The 25,390-nt window shown below is 43.7% G+C and overlaps 1 protein-coding gene across 12 annotated transcripts in view; it reads right to left on the bottom strand.

Annotated features, from left to right (window-relative positions):
* Positions 1-25,390, bottom strand: part of SYNE2 (spectrin repeat containing nuclear envelope protein 2) — a 327,766-nt gene that overhangs the window by 23,418 nt on the left and 278,958 nt on the right. For 11 of the 12 annotated variants that reach the window (XM_046009418.1, XM_046009420.1, XM_046009424.1 and 8 more), the window contains 4 exons: positions 24,442-24,567; positions 17,730-17,885; positions 15,039-15,197; positions 13,875-14,041 (listed from right to left, as the gene is read on the bottom strand). In XM_046009418.1, coding sequence (XP_045865374.1) covers positions 13,875-14,041; positions 15,039-15,197; positions 17,730-17,885; positions 24,442-24,567 — 608 coding nt within the window. Of the gene's footprint in view, positions 1-5,307; positions 5,560-13,874; positions 14,042-15,038; positions 15,198-17,729; positions 17,886-24,441; positions 24,568-25,390 lie in introns of those variants that run through there. The other variant, XM_046009431.1, reaches the window with a different exon arrangement.

Here is a 25,390-nt window from a genome sequence, read left to right as displayed (position 1 = left end):
GAACCACATGTGGGGCGCCTGGGTGGCTCAGTCGGTTGGGTGTCCAACTCTTGGTTTCAGCTCAGGTCAAGATCCTGGCTGTGGGACTGAGCCCCTTGTCAGGCTCCGTGCTCATTCTCTGCCTCTGCCCCTCCCCCCACACGCACACGTGTGCTCTAAATAAATAAAATCTTTAAAAATAATAATAAAAAAAATAACCACACTTGATTTCTATCCAGTTTCTCTCTTGGGTATACCCAAGTTTGTTTGCAGTAGCCGAGGATGTCCCCCAATGGTTTAAAGATATTACATGCCTGGTCATTTGGGCCATGGCATCTGGCCCATGCTGCTTCTCGGGGGACTCTCTTCTCGAGCAGGCACAGAACATGACTGTGCCAAAGCCCACCACGTCTGGTCTAAGGGTTGAGGGATCTTTACGTATAAACCCAGCCCATTATGGGACAGTTGTATCAGCCAAAAGGGGAACAGGGAGTGTGCTGGGGAAGAGGGCAAAGATGATGTGCAAATGTAGTCCTAAGCCATCTGCCTCCTACACAGTGTGGAGTCTGAACACACACACACACACACACACACACACACACACGCACACTGAGGCCATACGTGTGGCGAGCTCACTGGGACATTGGCGCACAGGCTGTCAAGGGGAAATGACGCAGTTGCTAGGAAAATAATCCTCATGTAGATCTTAGAAAAAAAAAAATTCTTCTATAAACTGCCCTCATGGAAATCCTAAAGTGAGTGAGGTCTTATTCTGGTGACTTGTGGCATTATTTTTTTTTAATTAATTTATTTATTTGAGAGAGAGAAAATGAATGAGAATGCTAGTGGGGGGAGGGGCAGAGGGAGAGAATCTTTAAGCAGGCTCCCGGCTGAGCATGGAGTCCAACACAGGGCTTGATCTTACCACCTGTGAGATGATAACCCGAGTGGAAACCAAGAGTTGGATGCTGAAATGACTGAGCCTTCCAGGCACCCTGATCTGTGGGATACTAAGTGAATCCCAGAGTCACAGCTACAATGCAGAGTTCCCACCCATCAAGACTCATGTTATAAGGTGCTGTCAGAACTCCATCCTGTAGCACTAGAAAGAGAAGCGGAGGCACTGAAAGTTGCCAGAGGGCACTGTTTTCCCTGTTACCATCATCTCCTCTTCCTGGACTGCCTGTGAACAGCTCCCAACCACCCTCCTTGTACCAGTTTAACACCCTGACCTTTGCAGGTCCTCAAGTGTTTAGTGGTCCCCCACTTCCCTACTCCTGGAGCATCTGCCACTGCTCCCAAAGACACTGGGGGCCCCTTGCCCAACTGCTCCCTGGGACCTCCTGCCCTGTGTTGCGTCTGTACCCCTCATTCACCGCGCACCCCTCATGACAGCGGGTCAGGCTGCACGGGGCTTGTTGCCTCGGCGTGGACAGCACCCTCACTCCGCCTGGCAGGCAGGAGGTACTGACGAACACTCACTGCAGAATAAATGTGTCAGAGCACTTCCACGACATGCTATTATTTAAGTGGATCACAACACTGCGTGTGTTTGAATTTTTAATTTTTGCTTATTTTTTTTTTTTTATTTCTTGCATCCTACCATCAATCAAATCAACCCTGGGGACTTTCGGCTCCAGCTCTATTAGCAGCTAGTTTTAGGGACTTAGGGAAAATCCCTTTACTTCAGCATCCTTATCTCTAGTAGGCTTCTGAGGTCCCTCAAGCTTCAGGGAGGTGTTGATTATCTGGGTCAAGTTAAGGCCAGAGTTCTGGAAGGGAACAGACCTGGCTCTAAGTCCCACTGTCCCATCCATGAGCTGTGCCCCCCTGGAAGGTGCCTACCCTTCCTGATTCCCAGTTTCCTTATCTGCAAAATTAGCCAGCTTGCAGGTAGTCGTGAGACCGAAACCAAAGGACGTGTATAAAGTCTCTGGTGTAGAGTAAGCACTCAGCGTAACTCTAGCTCTTATTCCTGCCAGCTGGGATTCCACGATGCTACAGTAAGAGCTCCTTGATAGGGCACTGGACCTTACAAAGTCCTTTCATAAATGTTTACTCTCAACTCTGCCATGAGGTGGGCAGGCTTGGGAGGAGGCCATGGAGTCTGGTGGTAAAGGGCACAGACTTTGTGGGCAGGGCCTGAGTTTGAATACTGGTTCTGTTTAAGCTCATCTGAAAAGCTGTGTTAACACTAGTTATCTCTTCCTTCCCTGGGTGGCTGAGAGGGTTGAGTAAGATATAAACACATGAATTTTATCTGGCACAGGGCCTAACAGAGCTCCATGCGCAGAAACCACGATCGAGATGATTTTCATGGCGGTATGTTTTTCTAAATTACAGTCCTACTGCAAACACCACAAGGAGGTCCCTTCAAAGCCACAAGATGATTTATTAAAAAGGAAGTAACAGAATCTGGGGCCAGGCCTGGATGCAGCTGTAACCTAGATCCTGCCTTTGTTCCCATAGCTTTAGAGATACACCCTCCTCACCCCAGTATCCTGTCACCCTGACTGCCCAGGGACCAGAAAGGGCCCTCCCGACAATGCCAGAGGAGCTGGGAACCCCGGCCCTATGGGATAAGGGTCTTTCACGCAGTTTGCAAGGGGCTGCCCTTCGGGAAGGCTCTGGCTGGAGAAGCAGCCTCGCCCTGAGAGCTTCAGAGAGGTGGGCAGAGGGGCTCAGGCTTGGTGGCTCCTGCATGGATCTCCTGTCTCCCCTCTATTGGGCACCTGACCCTACTCCATCCTAAGTATCCCTGCCTCTTTGTTTAAAAAAAAAAAAAAAAAAAGGGCTAAAATGTAACTTTTTAAATGACAGGAGTGAGCAAGAGGCAAAAGAACCTGGGTGCAGACACCAGGATCATGAATCCTGGTCACCCCAGGGTGAGGTGTGCAATAAGGAGAGGGGGGAGTACAGAGCAGATGGAGGAGGAATTTACTTGGCTTCCCCAGGACTACGGTACTCCAGGCCAGTGGTGTGCGAAATACAGTGCTTAGGACAGCTATGGAGTATGCGAATAAAATCAGACTTTCTACTGTTACTCCATTCTTTTAAATGTCTACATCAGGAATACTTTCTAATTCACGGACTTTACGACTATGCGAACAACTACAGAACTTGCTCACTTCTACCTGTGCCGGGCTCATGGTGCTTCATTGATCAGCGACTCATTTAATCCTCCCAGCGATGCCAGGAGATCAGTACTGTTAGCGTCCCCTTCGACAGGCGAGGTAACTGTGCCACAGGGATCAAATAACCTGCCCCAGGCACGTGATTATTAAATGGCAGGGGCAGGACTCCAACCTGGTTACCCTGGTCCGGAGCTGCTGTCTTTCAGCCCTTTCCTCACGGCAACTCATATAAACCTGCACACACGAACGTGCACACGTTAGCACGTGCGCTAGTATCAAGCACGGGATGGTTTTCGTTGCTGTTAGGAACCATGACAGGAAGTGCAGTCTCATGCCTGTGGGTACCCTGGGGGGCAGAAACCCATCCACCAAGTGCTCTCCTTTGGGGACCCCCATCTGCCCTTCTGTAATTCACTTAGACAGGCATTTCACCATGAGCTTTGTGTTGGATCCTGTGTGGATTCCCAAGGATTCAAACGATAACTGAAATACAGGTCTTATTCCCATGGAGCTCATGATCTGATTCAGATCGAATTTCAACACTGTAATACAATATAGGAGGTGCTCAATAAATATCTTTTGAATAAGTAAATGATGTTTACCTTTAAATTTATTTTCATAAAAGACATGGCTATGTTATGTATTAAAGGAAAGAGATAGAGGTCAGAGCACCTCCAAGCCATCTTGCCACAGAACAATTTGCTGCCACATTACAAGGCCTATAAGCTCCTAACCCTTGGTTCCCTGTAGGGCAAGTGAAATACTGACAAACAGGCACACAAATCACACATACTCTTAGAGCACATGGAAGAAGAAGGGAAGGCAGGAGGAAAAGACAAGAGGTTGCCAGGAAGCTACAAAAGATTCATTTAATCAGGATTGAACCTACTTCTAGGTCCTGAACCTCTGACAGAAGGTGTAATATCCAAAACCACATGGTGATTTAAAACATTTTTTTCAGGGGCACCTGGGTAGCTTAGTTGTTAAGCATCTGCCTTTGGCTCAGGTCATGATCCCAGGGTCATGGGATCGAGCCCCACATCAGGCTCCCTGCTCATCAGGGATCCTGCTTCTCCTCCTTCTGCTTCCCCTGCTTGTGTTCCCTCTCAAGCTGTCTCTCTATCAAATAAATTAATTTAAAAAACTTAAAAAAATTTAAGTCATATTTCTCCAGGAAAAAATAAGTGTGATTTCCTGAGTTGAATTCTAATTCTGAGGATTAGAAAAACAACATTTTTTGGTACAAAGGGAAAATTTTACACCTGTGTAGATTAGGGGAAGACCTGGATAGAACTGAAACATTTTCATATGAAACAAACAAAATAAGAGTTTTTGCTAAGAGTAGCTACAAATTAGAAGATCATTTGCAGGGATTATGGGTAGAAGTGCAGAAAATAATCGAGGTGAATTAAAGTTTTATATTAATAGCGACAGATCAGAACAGAATACTTATGAACCCCACTCTCTGCAAAACAAACAAAATCAAGTCTGGTTAGTATCATTCTATGTATCAGTCTTACAATGTATGATGGAGGCTTTTATTATTGAATTCATCTCTACTGAAGAATTTACATTTCAGTCTTATTTTCTACATGCTAAAGGGTCTACAGTTAAACTATGAAGACCTCAGATCGTCATACATTTAAAAAATCCCATGCCAATGTGGACAGCATAACTTAAAAAAAATGCTAAGGAAAATGAGACAGTCTAAGTATCTGAATTTATGCTAAAACAAACAGATACTCAAACTTGTGGGGCAGCTGTCAGTTGCTAAAAACACTGTACAGATTCTGTACAAATGCATCTTTTTAAATGACTGAACAGCTTTACGGTTAAGATAATCGATTACTCCAAGATCTTGAAGCCCTGATGTGGGGGGCATGGACATCACAAGACATCTGAGCTAATCGCCTCTCTGAAGCACTGATGTCGCCGGAGGACTTCCATTTTCCACACAGCATCATCACCCCTGTCCCCTGCTTGTCAAAAGCTGACTGCAGACACCACAGGCACGCGGACCGCAGAGAGCACCCATCCCCCCCCCAATGGCAGAGCACACACACTCCACAGCCACCATCTCTCGTTGTTGGTCACTCCTATTGTAACCAACACGAGGGAGTGAGAGAGCGAGACACACAGACAGAGCAGCCGCCCCTCGGCCATACGCTGTGCTGATGGCTGAAATGGCACTTACTGTTGATGCGAAAAAACCATTCCTCCTGGTTAGCGGCAGCTCTGAGTTCCCAGCTGCCTCTCCACCTCCCCGGCCGAGGCAGCCCCTCCCCCTGCGGCCGGATGCTCCATCCCTGTACTCAGCATCCTCCTGGGTGGCTGCCCTCCCGCAGGCTCCCGGCCACAAAGCAGCGCCCCCAGGAAGGCAGCCGACCTGCCTCCCCGCTCACTGCATGTTTTAATCTCCGTTTTCTCCCTTGCAATAAACAAGTATCTCCACTCCTTCCTCTCTCGAGCACACATACACACACAGTCTTTGTTCTGACGCTACAGGATTGCAATGCTGGGAGAAGAAAGTCACAGTGTTATCTTGGCTATGGGTTATTTATGAAGTGCTCTAAACCGAGGGAAGAAACATTCAGATTTGGGGCACGGAAAAAAGGATTTCTGTTGTCTTCAAATCAAATTTCTGTTTCAGGTTTGAAAAAAAAGGTGAAATTGGAAGGTCCTGAGTGCAACACGAATGCCTTCCTCGGGTCCTCCTGAAGAAGAAATTTCTGGGGGGTGGGGTGGGGTTTCTGCCCTGCCTTTTAGGCCTGTGCATCTTGGTTTAGGGAAGGCAGAGAGTTCTTTGAGTCCATTCCTCTGTTTTTTTTGGGGGGGTGGGGTATATCTATCTATATCTCTCTATCTTATAATACAAATGGAGTTCAAGACTTTGCAGAGGAAGAAATTTTGCAATTTTCCTTGTTAGCTCCTCCCAGGGTTTACCATGTCTCTGAAAATTTCTCCACATCCTTAACCCTGGTTTCTCTAGGAGAGCCCAAGTGGCTGTTTACCAGAGCAACCCTGGTTTGTGTCCAATCCCTTTTAGGCTCACTCTCAGCCTTATTTTAAGACTCAACAGTATCAATCATTTCTCATGGGTCCCTAAATCCCAACATTTAGTAATTATTACATCTGTACCTTGAAAGACAGAGAACACATTCTATACCAGTGCAATCAGGGAATGCAGATTTAGAAACACTTCCCCCAAATGCAACATCTAACTTTTGCTCACGTGCTTAACTGTCCCTGGGACCTGCTAAACATGGTCCCCAAAGCCTAGCACACTGGGCTCGCCGTTGCTGCTGGGTGCCACGTGCCCCGAGCGTACTGGTGGCTGCGGTCTCCTCGAGGAAGTGCCCCAACCCTCAGCAAAGCATTTCTGCAGGCTCCAGGAGCAGCCACCCCATACTCTAGAGGTGCAATGATCAGGCTGGTCGGAAGGAAAATGGAAGTGGGGAGGCCAACCTCACATCTGGCTCTCCCTGTGCTAAAATCTCTAAACCCTTCCAGTCCTACTGGATCAGGCCACAGCAAGTCAACTCTATGACTAGCAGCATTGTCTAGTCTCCCAAAATAACCTTGAGAAAATACAGATAAAAAGACAGCAATGAAAAACGTTATCAATTTAAAAGGCACACATCTCCCTGCCCATTCTGCAAGGGACTGAAAAACAATCCCAACACACAGTTGCCATGGTAATAACTGCTGAGTTTAAATGACAACATTTTAACTGCTACTATTATACAACGGGGGGCTTTTCATATTGGCAGGTAAAATGTGAAAATTATGCTTAGTTGAAAAGTTTCTTTTCATGTCTTTCATCCTTCTGATGGTGAGACAACTATCTAGTCTAACAGGAAGGGATCCTATGGGAGCATGTCTGAGTAAGTCCCTCCTTCCAACACTGGCCCAATGGTGCCAAGTCTCTACCATTCAGAGAAATGAAGGCAAAAGGTAAAAATATTGATGAGGTTTTTTTTTACATTAAAAAACAAAACAAAACAAAACCACGTTCCTTTTTCCATAATGAACATCAGAAAATACAGAGAGGCACAAAGAAAGTTACAATCATCAATGATGTCAACACCAAAAGATACCCAATGTAAACATTCTGGAGTAAGTCTTTCCACTTAGCTGTCCAATCCGTTTTAGGCACGGACACCACTGACCAGATCATTCACACATACTGTTAGAGTCTTTAAAAAAGAGGCTCCACTGCCCTTGGCCCATTGGCCCCATGTCTCTGAAGAGGCTCCACAACCAGCCAGAGTGATTTACCAAAGACACACACTGGCTTGTGGCCACAGGGCTCCTGCTACACAGGACGCAGCGAAGGCTGTGATTAATGAATGGTGAGGGGGTTCTGGGAAACAGAACTAGATGGATTTTTAGGGAGTCCAACTACTGGGTTTCTGAAATCAAAGTAGGCACAGGTGAGAAGTGTCAGACTGAGTCTTCCTCTGGGAGGAGTCGCACTGAGGGCAGGACATTGGGGAGGCGTGGGAGGGCAGGACCCTTTTTTCAGACCTTGGTCTCTGCTGGCTAAAGCAAGTGAACTTGGCATCTTTAGTCCCTCATCCAACATCCTGCATCCAAAGTGCTCCCACTAATAGGTAGCCTACCTACTCCCTCTAAAACAGAGGATCGAACATGCTGGTAGTTCTGAGAACTTCTTTAGTTGTCTCTCCTGCATTCACATTTTGTGGAGTCCATTTTCAAAGATATTATCTAAGAGAACATGGGGAAGGAGGAGCTAATAGCTATAATAAATTTTAAACAAAAGTTTTAAGAAGACTTATTTTTTAAACGAGATTTTATTTAGTTGGGAGAGAGCTAGCATGCAAATGGAGTGGGGGAAGGAGCAAAGGGAAAGGGACCAGCAGACTCCTCGTTGAATCCAGAGCCCAGCAACGTGGGGCTTGATCCCACGGCACTGAGATGATGACCTGAGCCAAAATGAAGAGTTAGCCACTCAACCAACTAAGCCACTTAGGCAACCCTTAAAATATTTTAAGTAGCCTCTGCCCCCCATAAGGGGCTTGAACTTACAACCCCAAGATCAAGAGTTGCAAGCTCTACCCAACGAGCCAAGCCTGGTGCCCCAATAGCTACAATTAAAAAGAAAAAAAAAAGTAAACTTTCTTCATTTAGTTTGTCAATTAAGCATAGTAGTATATAATTAATATTTGTCTTCAGATCAAATTGGGCTCTAGAATAATCACACCATTCACCAAAAAATATATAGTGCTTCCAGTGGCCTTTCTGGGGGCCTGAGAGACTTGGTTGGGTGTCCAACTCTTGGTTTTGGCTTAAGTCATGATCTCAGGGTTATGGGATCCAGCCCTGCATTGGGCTCTGCATTCAGAGCAGAGTCTGCTTGTCCCTCTCCCTCTGCTCCTTCCCCAACTCGTACTCTCTCTAAAATAAAATAAAATCTTAAAAAAAAAACAAAAAAAAAAAACCTCTCCCCCCCAAAACAAATGGCCATTCTGTTGATGAAATGAATAGCATTTTTTAAAAAGATTTTTATTTATTTATTTGACAGACTTCGAGTGAGCACAAGTAGCAAGAGCAGCAGGCAGGGGGAACAGGAGAGCAGGTTTCCTGCTGAGCAGGGACCCCAAAGTGGGGCTCGATCCCAAGACCTTGAGATCATGACCTGAGCAGAAGGCAGACGCTTAACCAACTGAGCTACCCAGGCGTCCATGAACAGCATGTTTTTTAAGAGTTGAGATGTTACAAATACAAGCTGCCCAAGGCCCACGAGAATCGCTAGAAGCTCCTGCAGCAATTCTGATGGAGAGCCAGTTACTGTGAATGCGGATGTCTACACCAGGGCCCATGTAACCGTATGTGAGGAATCAGCATTAAGACTGACTTAGGCTTCCTTGCTCCCTTCTTTGATTAGTTGGGTTATTTCGGGAACTGCAGCCCTTGGGCTCTCTGCTTTGATTTTATAAAAGCTGAAGAACACTTTACAAGGAGAGGAAGAACTGTGGTCTGGGTCTGTGCTTGTCCTGCTCGTCTGTTACATACAACCACTGCGAACTGCGCCAGAGTCTAACAGTGCGTGTGGCCGGCCAGACCCATCACTGTCCTGCTTCCTCCACCAAGCTCTCGTGCAGGGTTTATCAACCAGGAGACCGGGGCTCACCGGGGCCCCAAGACTCGTTTGTAGCAGATGGCAGGTCCAGCATCTCTGACTCATGGTGCAGCATGGTGACACTTTGCCCTGCTGCTCATTCTAGCTCTCTGTTCCCCCGACCAGCGCCGCTGCCAGGACCCGGGCACCTGGGAGAAATGCTCATTCTCAGTCCCATCCAGACTTACAGAATCAGCAGCTCTGAGCCCAGCAACCCAGGTTTTCACGAGCCACTAGATTCTGATGCACGTTTAAGTTCGAGAACCCACTGCTCTGGAGTACACAGTACATTCCACACTGAGTTCTACATTTTAGAAAAATTCTAAATAATCCACCTTGAAAAGGCCAGGTCTCAAAGGAGCCCAGGGCTCTTTAGATGCACGGTGGAGCACGACAGCCCGCCCCTGGTGTCATCCCCACCCTGTGTAGAATCCCCTCTGCCCTGGGGTCAGTAATTTGCCCTCTGTGACCTGCAGTGTGCCTCTCGCTAAAACCGAGGATACTGCCCTTGCGGGATTGTGGCGAGAAGGAAAAGGATTTATACAAGGAACCTGACTTCCAAAACAAACAACACTGGTTTCCTCTCCTATCCACCCCATCACAAAGCCTACTACTTGAAATGGTCAGAAATTTAATGTTGTTAGATAACCCTATCTCAATATTTTACCAAGTCTTCTGAAATTTACCTCTATTTTGCTGAGAACATGCCCAAAACAACAGGCCTTTAAAAAACCTTTTTTTTTTCTTTTTCAATGATTAAACCTGACTTAGTGACGTCATAGACTTTTTTTTTAAAAGATTTTATTTATTTATTTGACAGACAGAGATCACAAGGAGGCAGAGAGGCAGGCAGAGAGAGACAGACAGACAGAGAGAGAGACAGAGAGAGGGAAGCAGGCTTCCTACTGAGCAGAGAGCCTGATGCAGGGCTCCATCCCAGGACCCTGAGATCATGACTTGATTTGAAGGCAGAGGCTTAACCCACTGAGCCACCCAGGCGCCCTGAGGTCACAGACTTTTAAATACCATTCTAAACTTTGAAGTTAAATGCTTGGACTTAAAATCCTGAGGTCATGACACCCTTTACCTATGCAGGGTTTCCCTCCAAATCTTACTTACAAAATGATGCGGTGGCTACAGGGGTGAAGCATAACACCTTGTAGAGGAGAGGAAAGGTGAAATGGTGTCAGAATTCTATGAGCTAATGGCCTGTGCATTCTGCAGGACTACAGGTTCTGTTTGGCACAGTTCAAGCCTAAACTCTACAGCCTGGGCCCCCAACCCTCTTCCCCAGTGGCGATGCCTTTGTGTAGGACCCAGCATGTAATCAGTGTCAGAGATCAGACAAGGAGCATTATAATTCTACATGAGGCTGATTGATGGCAGGTCCCAGCTTGCTGCTTTAATCCACAAATTCACGTGAAGAGCAGACTCAACTTGGAGTTTCTTAGGCTCTCAGCCATTTGTCTCACCTGGTTTTTGCTTTAAGGTAAGACAAGTTACTCCATTTTCAGTTTTGAGGGATTAAGCTCTCATTCACTCTACTCATTACAAACTAGAAGAGTCTGGGGTAGCAGGGAGGCAACACAAACTACGGGTTGAAACCCTGGTGGCCTCATGTGCTGGCTATGTAACGATGGGCAAGTTACTTATCTTCAGTGTCTCAGTTTCCTTATCTATAAAATGGGCTAACGGTGTTTACCTTTCAGAATTATAAAGAGGACTACGTGAAATTGTACATTAAAAGCACATGGTCAAGAACATAGCTGGCAGCCAATATATTTCCTATTATTTCAACTCCTTACTTTGCCAATTGCTCCCTCAAAGAAGACTAATGAAATTTCACTTGCTGTTTTATCTCTTTCCCACCAGAGAACTGGCTGAAGACAGGCAGCCAGAGAGAACAGAGGAAAGGAAAGAGCCCATTAAACTCCAAAGTTAAAGAACAAAAGCATGAATGATTAAGAACAGACTGTGACTCTAGTCTTCAGGAAGCATAATCTAGACCTTCCTCCTCATGAGCCATAAACAGGTCTGATGTCATCACACTCTCAATCAGTACCAGGTGCCCAAGACAACTTAGGACATAAGGACAATGTCAACGACGACCTACTAGACACAATTCATCCAACAGAAACGATCACATTCTTATGCACTGGAACGTTCATTTCAACAAGCATCCGAGGCACAGTTCTAAGCACTGGAAATAAGGTAGCCCAAGACACTGGTCTCACAGAGGAAAGATCTCTCAGTATTAGACACAACTGAGGACTCCTCTCCCATTCAACAGACATGGGACTTTGTTTTAAGAGTCTGAATAAGGACAGTGATAACAGCCACTCAGTAAATCTTGGCTCCCACACGCTGGTCCTGTGCCATATGCGAGACGTGCCATTGTCCCTCCCAACGGTGCTGTTAGACACTTTTTGCAGATTTGGAAACTGAGGCTTAGAAGGGTTAGGTACGACTCAAGTTTCTGCCATAAGTAAGTGAGAAGTCTGGACATGCTCAAAACCTGCGCTCTTAATCCTTATTTGGGTCACCGCCACGGATTTCTGTATTTTTTTTTTCCAACTGGCACAAAGAGAAGTCAAATTCAGCCCAGCCTATGCTGCCAGGCAAATCACCCTAATATTTGTCTTCAGCAGGCCTTCAACTGCTAGAGAATCAGGAATGACTCAGACTTGACTTATGAGGCCCAGTCTTCAGCTGAGTTTGAAGATCTTCTAAGCTTTAGCCCCAACCCACCTCTTTAAGCTTGGTCTCCTCTATTTGCACCCACGGAGCTTCTCGTCATTTCCTGGAAGATTTCCATGCTGCCCTATCTCTGTAACTTTTTTTTTTTTTTAAGATTTTTAAAAAAAATTTATTTTGAGAGAGAAGGTGAGAGAGAGAGAAAAAACATAAGCAGGGGAAGAGGCAGGCAGAGGGAGAAGCAAATTCCCACTGAGCAGGGATCCTGATGTGGGACTTGATCCCTGGACCTCAGGATCATGACCTGAGCTGAAGGCAGACGCTTAATGGACTGAGCCACCCAGGTGCCCCGGTGTACCTTTTTAAAAAAAATATTTTACTTACTTATCTGAGAGAGCAGGAAAGAGCATGAGCAGGGGTGGGGCAGAGAGAGGCGGAAGAACTTGATCCCAGGACCCCGGGATCGACCTGAGCCAAAGGCAGACGCTTAACCAACTGAGTCACCCAGATGCCCATCTCTGTACCTTTCAGCTCACAACATACGTCTACCTGTGCTACCAGTAACATTCAAGGATCCCAACCTCTCATGCAGGACCATCTGGTAACACCCCTCTTCTTTAAGGCTCTTCTTAATCCCCACTCCCACTCCAGAAAGATGAGCTCTGAGCTCTCAAACCACTTGGCTTTACAGCCGCTCCCATTAACATTAACTGACTCATCTTACTTCCTGTCAGTAAATTCTCACAGCACTTAACCTGGTGCCCTTGCTGATTGAATTGGGTTCAATTAGGGTTTACAGTAACAATGAGGTCAAGGAAATAAATGCCAAATTATTAAGAGTATCGCATTTTCATTACTCCCTAATTCTTCATCCTCCTTACAGGTTCTCCTGTGTATTCCGCTTTGTATGTTATGTGAAAGACTCATCCGGCTGGTATAAACACAGAACTGCATGAGGGGTCCCAGAACTGAGTGACCATTTGTTTTGTATGTCAGGTTGCACGTAAAAAACACTTTGCTTAGGGTCTGTCCTTTGAGAGAGAATTTGAAGACAAAAGGCCCTGAAAAGCTTGGGGTGGCATCATCTTCATTAATTTGTGAAGGGAAATAAAATTATCGGTCTTACTTCTGATAAGGCTGTACTAGAGAATTTAACTTTGATTTGTGGCCACAGACGTGGCTCTCCAATCCACATCTTAGGCCCAGATGCCCAGCGGGAACTGGTGTGCTGAGCACACACATATAGAGGACCCCTGCCTTGAGTGTGCCAAAGCCCCGCAGGGAGGATGGTCAGGAACCTGCAGACCAGCATCTAGAAATCAGGCCCGTTTCCTGACCTACTTCATTCGCCACATACCAGCAGCAACAGGCAGGCATCATTTTATTTGGGGGACGTGCATATCCTCAAGCAGAGTTAAAATTTCTAAATAGTACCTCCTCAAGGATCTCTTCCCATATTAAATTTCCAACTCTCGTTGAAACCTAACTTGGTACGAAATTTTAAGCTGAAAAAAAAATTAAAGGGTCACATGCTAAAATACGATTTTCCTAAAATGTTGAGGTAAGAATTTCCACTCATGGGGCGCCTGGGTGGCTCAGTGGATTAAGCCGCTGCCTTCGGCTCAGGTCATGATCTCAGGGTCCTGGGATCGAGTTCCGCATCGGGCTCTCTGCTCAGCAGCGAGCCTGCTTCCCTCTCTCACTCTCTGCCTGCCTCTCTGTCTACTTGTGATCTCTCTCTGTCAAATAAATAAATAAAATCTTTAAAAAAAAAAAGAAATTTCCACTCATTTTTACCAAATTTTGCCTTTCTCTCTAAGCTTATAAAACGGCTGGATTGCCTTAGGGGAAGACTGAGCTCAGTTTCTCCATCTGTGAAGTAACCACTGCACCTAGCAAAGAATGACTCGTAGGCCATTTCTCACCTTGATCCGATGACATCAAAGAGATGCTGCCAGCGGTCACTGACTTTGTTGAGCTTATCCTCGATCTCAGCCGCTCTCGTCTTGTTGCTGGCCTTAATCAGCTGGTCACCCATGTGCTTCAACTGTGACTTGTTTTCACTAAACAAGTTTATTTCTTCCATGCAGTCCTGGCAACGGCACCAAAACACAAAGCTTCAGTTACTACTGAAAACTAATTTATTTGCCAATTACAAGCATACAGCTGCCTCTTAAAATGAAGAAAAAGTTCCAAAAACTTCTCACACCTGTGAATGCAACTTGTCAGTGAGTAGCTACAGTCAAACCACGCCCACTTGGCACATGCGTAATATGGAAGGCAGTCGTGACGGTTTTGTTTGGTTTGGTTTTGAAAGCAGGCTCCGTGCCATAAGATCAAGACCTGAGCTGCCAGGTGCCCCCAGTAGTTACTTTCTTCATTCAGTAGCCCCGGCTTCCCCTCCCAGATTTGTTCAAATCTAACCTACTGGGTCACTGAGGACAACAGAGTGTAACTAAATTAGCCTATAATATCACTAAGGGCCCTTTTGAATGGGCACCAAGAATGGCAGCCCCCCTTTTTAAAGATTTTATTTATTTGAGAGAGTGAGCGAGCGAGAGCACCTGAGCATGGGCAGAGGCAGAAGGAGAAGCAGACTCCCTGCTGAGCAGGGAGCCCAACGCAGGCCTCGATCCCAGGGCCCTGGGATCATGCTCTGAGGTGATGGCAGACACCCAATGGACTAATCCCCTCAGGTGCCCCAAGAATGCTCTTTCTGCCTTTCCCTGTGGCGCCTTGTGGCCCTTTCAGAATTATAAGCCCAGTTGCTGCCGGCCTTTCCGCGAGGAACACGCCTTCACAGCGACAAGCAGAGAAGTCGCTGGGGGTGTGAACTCAGAGAGCCAGCCTTCCCGAGAGAAAGCCCAGCAAGCACCTTCCCTCCCCAGAATGGTCCCACATCTCCCATCTCTCTGGGATCCTCACTTACCAGCTTTTCTTGAGAAGGAACAAGACAGTGAGAAAGGCTCTCATAGTTCTGCAATGTTATTAGAACTAGATCTGTAATGTTATACCACTCTGGGCCTGTGAGTGAGGGCGGAGAATTCCAAAGCAGTCATGACTCCTACCCTGGGGGTACTCCTGCTTACCTTCTGTAACTTCTCAATCATTTCTTCAATACTAATATCTGCCGTCTGTAGAACTTTGTTTTCCATCTGCACCAGCCATGCGCACAGCTCTTTATTTTTTTCATTGAACACAATCCATGAGTTGAGTCTGTCTTCAATCTCCTGTTTGCGTACAGCCACCTGGAAATGAAAATGCGTTTGGAAGCTGAATAGAGGCAGGAAGGAAAGCATTTCCTTTCCCTTCCCCCCATTAAAAAGAATATGAATTTCATTCATCTTCATCAGTAACCTTACAGACTTAAATCACTGTTTACCTAATACCTAGGGTTCAATATCGATAGTTATACCTTTGATAAATGCCAGAAAAAGCAACAAAATAAAGACCGTGTCTGAAGTGTAAACGACTGAAAGAATTCAGCTTTATCCAATGCATATCTATTATTACCAGGTTATGTTAAAAATTAGAAACAGGGAAGGTTAGATAAATATATTAAAACATCACCCGAATTTCTTCTAATCCCTGTTCTTTCAACATACATTTTTTTAAAAGATTTTATTTATTTATTTGACAAAGAGAGATCACAAGTAGGCAGAGAGGGAGGCAGACAGAGAGGAGGAAGCAGGCTCCCTGCGAATCAGAGAGCCCAATGTGGGGCTCAATCCCAGGACCCTGAGACCATGACCTGAGCCGAAGGCAGAGGCTTTAACCCACTGAGCCACCCAGGCACCCCTCAACATACATTTATTGATGGCTTGCTACATGCTCATTTAAAGTTTTATGACCCAAATCTTTTTACCTGTTTAAAAACAATCAAGTCCTAATTCCTGTTTAAGACCAATGTCCTGCCTATTTAACTTAAAAACTATAACCTAGATCATAATATAAATCTAACATTTGTAATGCAAATGGACTACAAAATTGGTTATTTCAGTATTTTAGTGGTAGATTTCAAAAATAAAGCAAAACAGGGGCATCTGGGTGGCTCAGTCATCTAAGTATCTGCCCTTGGCTCAGGTCATGATCCCAGGGTCCTGGGATCGAGCCCCCCGCTCAGTAGGGAGACTGCCTCTCCCCCTGGTTGTGCTCTCTCTCTCTCTCTCTCTGAAGTCAACCAATCTTTAAAAAAAAAAAAATAAAGCAAAATCAAATAAAAAACAAATGCATATCGCTCATTTAATCTACCTTCCCATTATGCACTATGGCTTTGGATGGAAACTATGGAAATGGAACCAAATACTCTTCTGTAGAAAGCAGACTGACCCAAATAACCAAGAGTCCGTTATGCATGAGCAACCCCTACGTGGGCTTCCACAAAGGCTCTTCCCTCCTTAAAGGGTTCAAATGTATAACTTAAATATAAAGAATGCAAACCAGCCTTTCTAAATATACAAAAGTATTCTCAGCTCTAAAAAATCTTTATCTTTAGAATCTTCGAATTGAAAGAGTTCTGATGAAGTTTGAACCCCCTACTGTACAGATGAGGAAACTAAGGTGTTAACTCCCAGAGGCTTTTCTGCTATGCATAAGGAAACAGTGATCTTTTCAGAGGGAGGCAAAAATACCTAACTAAGGCTTTTACATCCACCAGCCAAACACATTCAGAAGGCTCAAAGAACTAGCCCTAAAAAAAACAAGTTTTGTGTTTCCATTCCTGAGGACATCTATTTATCTTAGCTTTTTAAAATCCTGGCATTTCGTACAGCTTTTTAAAATCCTGGCATTTCATACAGCGTCACCCTGATTGGTTTCCTAATGGTAACAATTAGAACATCTGGGCCCCAGTCTCTGCTTCCACCTTCGTTCCAGGATACTTTTCACATATCCTAAATATTTTCCTTTACATAAAATATTAATAAAGATTCTAAGAGGCCATTTACAATTACAATTCGTTATGAATATTAAATACTAATGCCAAGAAGGGAAAATGATTTTACTTTATTAAAATGCACTCAAAAGCATGTGGATTTCGACTTTTAAAAAAAAATCTCAACTTTTAAATATCTCTTAGTTCACAAAAATGAGATTAAGGAATTCATTTTTCTTAGAATTCCATGTTCTTAAAACAAAGATTTGAACCCTTTAGTTCCCGCCTGTCAGACACATGTACCATATGGGACTATAACCATGATCTCATTTTTAACAAGTAGAAGGGATCCACTGAGATACTAAGTGAAGCTGCTAATCATTTCTTTTAGAGTTTTGAGAACAGCCAGCTACTGGAAAGAAACATCGGGCTGTACATGAACCCTGAGTTCTCAGATAAAACACCCCTGTGTGGGGCACCAAAGAAGATGCCTGCTGTTTGTTGGGCCCAGGGAGATACTGCAAAGACACTGCCCTAAGGCCAGGATGAGACCTCTTTGCTGAAGTCCTGATTCTAATATCCTGATGGGGGACTCGTCATCGACCCAACAAACAGCATAGTGCTCACCGCTGCTCGTCATGGCAATTCCCCCTTCCCCCCATTTAAGGTGAGTTTTTAAAAAAGCTTATAAAAAGTGTTACAAAGTACCAGCACGGAGCCCTGGAGAAACAAAGGGGCAAATCTGTTACTCCAGGGTGCTGCCTTCTAAAGGAACAGCAGCCAGCCTGGGCTCCAGCTGAAAAGGGCCTCTGGTTCAATGAAATTAAGTCCCTTTCTACTTTGTCTGGCCTTCGGAGACATTTCAATAAACTCCACAACAGCCGTGCCCCGCAGTTAACTGACTTACTCTTAAGCAGAGGTCCTCCCATTGTCTGTGCAAATGCTCTGTTTGCTCTTCCAAAACCATCAAGTCTTCCACAAGAATGTGCTGGGTTAAGTCGTTCTTCATAGTGTGAAGTTCTTTCAAGTTCTGAGTCCAATTGCCCAAAGACTTCTCTAGCTCCTGCATTTAAACACAAGAAGGGGCGGGGGGGATCAACTCAAGCTGCTGTTGTTTCCAAACCTGTAGGCTAATCCTTTGATTGGGCTCTGGGGGAGGGGAGGTCCAGGGAAGGGGGCGGGACCTTCTGAATGAGAAACAGCCCCAGGCAGCCGCCGCTGCTGCTCCTGGGGATGGGTCGCTCTTCACCACCTTTTTCTCAGAAGAAAATTCTTTTCCACCTTTATTTTGATTTCCTCAGGTAGTTCAGATTTTTATATAATTAGTTCTGTTTTAAAATCATGTAGGTCTTTACCTATATTGAGAAGCAATTATTTTTGGAGTCTGGCAACAATCTCTCTCACAGCATACACACTTTTAATTCTGAAACTATGTTACTAAAATGTTGTATAAAGTGATTTTTCCACCTTAAAAAAAAACAAAAACAAACCTTAAGAAATGCATTGTTGCTACTGTGGCAATCGTAACAACAGTTTCTGCTCAAAGGGGATTATTCTGGTTAAGCTTCAAAAAGAACTGAGTATAATGGAAGAAAAAAATAAATTCTTCCCTAACAGCTGGCAGAACTTGGTTAGCAGAAAATCTCCCCTGGCTATGGAAACAATTATTACTTAAAATGTGTCAGATTTAAACCTTCTGAATTCTAGGGCTTGAGAAAAATTGCTTTCACAATAGGGGAGGTAAAAGGAAACAGCAGGAAGGAGGACTCAAGAGTCTTCCATATTTTCATTGTGCTCACAATTCTTCATACTTTGGCACATTTTAAGAATCTTGGCTCATACCTGTCTATTGCAATAGAAAGAAGATTCTTTCATTTACATCAGAAGTAAGTCTGAGGGGTGGCAACCAGAATTCTAAAGGCTACGTTGGCAGGATTACATGACTTGCTGACAAAAATTCAGATTTAAGGGGTGCCTGGGTGTCTCAGTGGGTTAAGCCTCTGATTTCAGCTCAGGTCATGGTCTCAGGGTCCTAGGATCGAGCCCTGCATCGGGCTCTCTGCTTAGTGGGGACCTACCTCTCTGCCTACTTGTGCTCTCTCTCTGTCAAATAAGTAAATAAAATCATTTAAAAAAAATTCAGATTTAATAAAATGGCCCAGAGAATTCTCTTTCAAGGTTGCATGAAGATTCAGAAATGCCTTTATCAGAAGAAAAACCATCACTTTAAACTCTTGTTACCTAGTTTCCCCCTCATGATTCTAGTAAAGTGGATGAGAACAGATTCTGTGTGGAATACTTTCACTAACTACAGACTCACAGGTGGAGGGGTGCCACTCACAGACTTCAAACTAGAGACCCCCAAGACTGCTGAGCTTCGTGCAACATTCCCCAGTCTGGTCCAAGGCCTCATTAACAAGTGCGGTCTCAGATGCCTGCACAGTAAGGACACCTGTTTCTGTTTTCCACAGGTTTAAATTATTTGGTTTGGATACTTGGTTTCCCCCTATGACTGAATATGGACTTTTTTTTTTCTTTTTTTAAAGATTTTATTTATTTGTCAGAGAGAGAGAGAGAGGCACACAAGCAGGAGGCAGGGGGGCAGCAGGCAAAGGGAGAAGCAGGTTCCCCGCTGAGCAAGGAGCCCGATGTGGGACTCAATCCGACAACCCTGGGATCAGGATCTGAGCCAAAGGCAGACGCTTAACTGACTAAGCCATCCAGGCATTCGGAATATGGGCATTTTTATAATTCTTAATAAATTCTTAATACTTTAAGAAAAATTAATAATTCTTAACAAATATTCCAAATTACATCCTAAGAGGAATGACTATCTTTCTCCACATACTTTCTGGTGTTGAGTTTTATACATATATGTTTAGACAACTTTAATATATATAATAATTAGTTATTTAAATTTGTATTTCTTTATTTCACTCAGATGCTTCCACAGATATATTTAGTTAATTCCTACTTACACTTTCACATCTCAGACACAAAGGTAATTCTTCAGAGGAGCTTTCTTGGACTCATCAGACAAGGTTGGGACCCCCGTTTTATGCTCTCATAGCCCCTGTCCTTTCCCCACCTAACACTCACCATGCTTACAATTATTCCCACACACACGTATCCAAGAGTGAGACTTTCTGGTTAACTCCTGTCTTTCCAGTCGTCCAAACTGTCAGCTCCATTATCAGTCAGAGCCACGGCAACACTGCTCAACACCTACCATGATGCCTGGCGCATCCAAGTTCTCAGATGCAGAAACGTAGGATGGAAAGGAAAGCAATTTGGCAATGTCTTCAGAACTTTAAAATGCTCATCAAGTGACAAAAAGCAAGAAATCAAAGAATATACAGAGCAAGGTCTACTGTGGAAGTTATTACGGCTCATCACCATTTGTACAAACAGTTCAAATAATCATGTTTTGGTCTTTAAAATATTCCAGATTTGCTACCAAATCGTACTGCAAAAGGACATGACAGTTCTGTCGATATTGCCTAGAAGATTCCCACTTTACACAGAATGTAAAACTTCGTTGTTTGAGGGTCGCCTGGGTGGCTCAGTGGGTTGGGGCCTCTGCCTTAGGCTCGGGTCGTGATCCCAGGGTCCTGGGATCGAGCCCCGCATCGGGCTCTCTGCTCCGCGGGGAGTCTGCTTCCTCCTCTCTCTCTGCCTGCCTCTCTGCCTAGCTGTGATCTCTCTCTGTTAAATTAATAAAATATTAAAAAACAAAAACAAAAACAAAAAAAAAACAAAACTTCGTTGTTTGACCACATTAAGTGAAGCCACACAGTCCTTGCCTGGACTCGGACACAGCATGGCGGCATTAATTCACTCAGTTACCAAGGGGATTGTCAAGTCCCATTCTTCTACCTTACCATTTGGGTAAAAACAGGACCAAAAATGAATGTGTGTCTATATAATTATTGGCCTGTATATGCACAGAAAGTCTTTGGAAGAATACACAACAAACAGGTAACACTGGGGTGCCTGCATGGTTCGTTGGTTGAGGACTGGCTCTTGGTTTTAGCTCAGGCCATGAACTCAGGGTTGTGAGATCGAGACCCACACTGGGCTCTGTCCTCAGGACTGAGTCTGCTTTACAGCCTCTCCCTCTACCCTGCCCCCACTCGCCCCCAAAATAAATAAATACATTTAAAAAAAAATATTTGTTCAGTGCCTGAATTAGATTTTAATACATGCTAAAGAAGGACTCATAAATCCGTGGTGAAAGAAAAGATCCTTCTTTGAAGGATACTGGAAAAATCGATGGCTTGGAATGAAACAATTAGATTAAACAAAAACAAAAACAAAACCAGTTGGTAACACTGATTGCTTCTGTGGAGAGGAACCAATGGGAGCATCTTCATGTATGCTTTTTGCATCTTCTGAATTTTGAAACATGTGCTAATATTATGAACTGAAAAAATTATTTTAAAAATAAAAGCATCCCCCGAGCTCAATCACTGGACAAGTCTTATAAATACAGACGGCCACTAGGCCAATTTGGGAACAGTGAAAAGCTAGTATGTAATGAAGTGTTAGTCCATATGTCAACTTAGATGTAATGAGAATGTCCTCTTCTGAGGAGCAGAGTGAAGCTCAGACTGGCCAAGTGGTTGGTAGATCTCTCCCAAGTGACTTGGGGATGATAAGCACCTTCCTAGGTAGGCTTCGGGTTACTTGAGTTCTTTTTGGAATATGGTCATGGGATTGATGAACTCAATGCTCTTGGTCTCTCTTCTCGATTTTTCCAGTGAAAGATAGAACACTGAGGCTGTGGAAGCTGAAAGGATCCTGCTGGAAGCTGAAGAGTGGGGCACTTGGGAAATATGCCTTCTTAAGAGTTTACAGTTCACATTCTGTACTGTTTCTAGACTTTATGGAAGGAAACTCTATGTGTCAACTGAGAGTATGACTCTGAATTATCTCCTCTGTCCCTGACATCTAGATCTATACCTAAAGATGCAGAGATCATAAAAATTTTGAAAATTAGGGACAAGGAGGAATTTTTTTGACCTAATAAAATCATCACTAGTAAACACCATACTTAGTGGTAAAATGTCAGAATTATTCTCTTTAAAATCAGGAATGACGTGAAGGAGCCACCTATCAGTTCTTCTACTCAAAAATGTTCTGGAGGTACTAACCAGTATAGAAAGAGCAAGAAAAAAGAAAAAGTTTAGAATAAAAAGGAACAGAAAAAGAATCGTTTTTCTCAGATGGTGATTGTCTACACAGACACCTAGAAGATTATGCAAATTATTAGAGGTAACAAGAGTTTAGCATGATGATTGAATATAATAACCAAGAATTATCATTTCCAGGTACCAGTGATGATCAGAAAATACAATTTGAAAAAGTATTTTCAACAGTATCAAAAATAACATGCCAAGAAAGAAATCTAACAAAAGGTGTAGAGTACTGCATAAAGAAAATTATACATCATAAAAAAAAAAAGAAAAAGAAAATTATACATCATTACTGAACATGACTGAAAGGAGAAACATGCCATATGCAGGAACAGGGGTACTCAGTATCAGAAAGATGTTCATTTTCCCCAACGTATCTATAAATTTGATACTATTCCACTAATCAGGACTTTTCCTAGTTTGAGAAATGGCTTCTAAAAGTTGTGAAAGACTGAAGACCCAAGGACCTCCACACGCCTATAGGAGTACAAAGTATGAATACACATCACGCCAGAAATGAAGATTTGTTATTTTATAAAAAAACACAGTAATCAAGATAAGTTGATATAAAGGCTGGGTGGCTCAGTGGATTAAGCCGCTGCCTTCGGCTCAGGTCATGATCTCAGGGTCCTGGGATCGAGCCCCACATCGGGCTCTCTGCTCCGCAGGGAGCCTGCTTCCTCCTCTCTCTCTGCCTGCCTCTCTGCCTGCTTGTGATCTCTCTCTCTGTCAAATGAATAAATAAAATCTTTAAAAAAAAAAAAAAAAAGAAAAAAAAATCCCACACGTATGGAAACTTGCTATTTGACACTGGACTTTGGGTACCAGGACAATGGTCATCCATGTGATTATCCATATGAGTAAATTAAAAATCAGATCTTTACCTCAAAACATAAGCAAAAATCAATTCTTCAATGAATAAGGATGTAAATGCACAAAGCAAAGCTTGAAAATGTATTTGCAAGTATTTGTATGACTTTAGTACGGTGTAATGGCACTAATACAAAGCTGAAAAACAAAAGTAATACTTCTGCATTTCTTTTTTTTTTTTTAAGATTTTATTTATTTATTTGACAGACAGATATCACAAGTAGGCAGAGAGGCAGGCAGAGAGAGAGGGGGAAGCAGGCTCCCTGCTGAGCAGAGAGCCCGACTTGGGGCCTGATCCCAGGACCTTGAGACCATGACCCAAGCTGAAGGCAGAGGCGTAACCCACTGAGCCACCCAGGCGCCCCATACTTCTGCATTTCACAAAGAGCTACAATCGCATGTAGGAAAACTATAAAGAAGTGAATGTGAATGATGAAATACTTCATTCAGGGTTGTGGGTCCCTCTGGGGAAGGAAAGTACGCAGGGCATGTCACCTGTATTTGCCATGTTTTTTTTTTTTTTTCCTCCCAGTTGGGTGATGGTTTCATGGCATTTATCATTATTATTTATGCTGGAAATTTTTTGCATGTTGGGTATTTTTACAATGAAGAAAAAAGATGCAGACTGGAGGACACCAGTTTCCAGCACAGCTTGAAGGATGAGAGTACTCATTTCTTCCTAATTTTTTTTTTTCAATTGGATTCCTGAAGTCATTGAAAGAAAAAAGATTAAAGACCATTCCATTTGGCTCTGGATGTTTTTTCAACATCAAAGCCATGGATAAGGAAGAGAAGTGGGTTGCTCCTGACCTGGGACTTTTACCAGTCTAAATTCCTATCCATTCTTTTACAAAAATCTTCAGCAAAGGCCCAAAACTCCTAGGAATAACTGCCAGTGTTTTATCTAGACAGAATATAATTTGAAAGGTTTTATAAGAATGTTGTATTTGAGCAAAAACTCCAACCACTTGGCTTCTAAAAGACAAATTCTTTAGTAATATTTTACTCTCATTTCAAACACAAGGTCGTCTGTTAAGGAACAGGTTTTGGGGTAATCTCAAAGGGCACATGTTCTATTACAGAGGAGAGACACAGAGGACCTGGAGGAGAACCACCGCCCCCCACCCCCCAATCCTCAATTCCTAAGATTTCTGCAGAAGTCCTTCTCATGTTCACACATGGATCTCAAAGAGCATCCATTCCAAACGCTTTGGAGACCAGGATGTTATTTTAGACAGAAGATAGGCAAAATATTTTCTGACCAAACATGGAAACACAGTTTGTCAGAATAGAAAGGCAAGGGATGCCTGGGTGGCTCAGTCAGTTAAGTGTCTGCCTTCAGTTCAGATCATGATCCCAGGGTCCTGGGATCCAGTCCAGCATTGAGCTCCTTGCTCAGCGGAGAGCCTGCTTCTCCCTCTGCCTACAGCACCCCCTGCTTGTGCTCTCTCTCTGACAAATAAAAAAAAAAAAAAAAAGAATAGAAAGGCAAACAAACACTTCAACTTCTCTCAAAAGCGATTATCTTGAATGCTCCTTTACAGCTTTCAATACCTTAATCAGCTCTTTTTCTCTGTGGAGGTCCTCATGAAGTTCTGGAAGAGGGTCTCTACTTTGTGCCTTTAAAACTTGCAGCCTGCTTTTCAACTCCTTGATTTTCTTTTCACACTGGTCCCAGGTCTATTTGAAAACAGTATTAAAATTGGTAAGTACTTTGCTTTTTAAGAACGAATTGTAGAAACCGAATAACTCATTTAATACACTCCAACAAATGTGTTTTTGTAAATCGCACAGAAACCCAGTTCCTGGTCTTGAGCTGCGTGGTCTAAAAGCAGAATTATCTCTGTGCAGCTTTATGTGTGGCTTATTTCAACTACTGAATTGACTGGCTTTTGCCTCGAAATAGTTCTTCTTCCTTCCCTATATCCTCAATCTATCTAGTTTTATTTCTAGTTCAGTTCTGGGAAAATTCACATTTTGGAGGGATGGAATTCACACTTAAAAGACTACTGTTAAGGATTAATTTTTAACACGGACAGTCTTGGGCAGACCCTATAATAGCAGCACAAACCAAAAGCACTCAACTACTTTTCTTGTCATCCCTTTGCTCTCTCTTTCTTGAAGGAGCCTGGCTTCAGTGGCCCGTTCACAGTGGAACTTCACTCAACATTTCTCACCTCTGATTGCCACCTTCTGCTTAAAGCACTTTATAGTTTACAAAGCCCTCTCAACTTCATTATCTCATTGTAATTATAATAATCTTAGAAGACACACAGGGTTTTACATTTTAAAATGTGAACACTGAGGCTCAGAGAAAACTTGCCAAGGACAAGCGGTTAGAAGCAGACCAGTCAAGGAATGACCTAAGGATGAAGTCCAGCTCCCAATCCCACCCCTGCAACGCCATTCTTTTACATCATCTCTCTTCCTTTAACCTTATATGATTGAGAAAACAGCTACCCACATTTCCAAGTTCAAATTTATAATGGATTCATTGAGATAA

This window comes from Meles meles, chromosome 6 (assembly GCF_922984935.1).
Source record: "Meles meles chromosome 6, mMelMel3.1 paternal haplotype, whole genome shotgun sequence".
NCBI classification, from domain to species: domain Eukaryota; kingdom Metazoa; phylum Chordata; class Mammalia; order Carnivora; family Mustelidae; genus Meles; species Meles meles.
The sequence above is the reverse complement of the archived record's forward strand: the minus strand, read 5'-3'. Positions and strand labels throughout refer to the sequence as shown.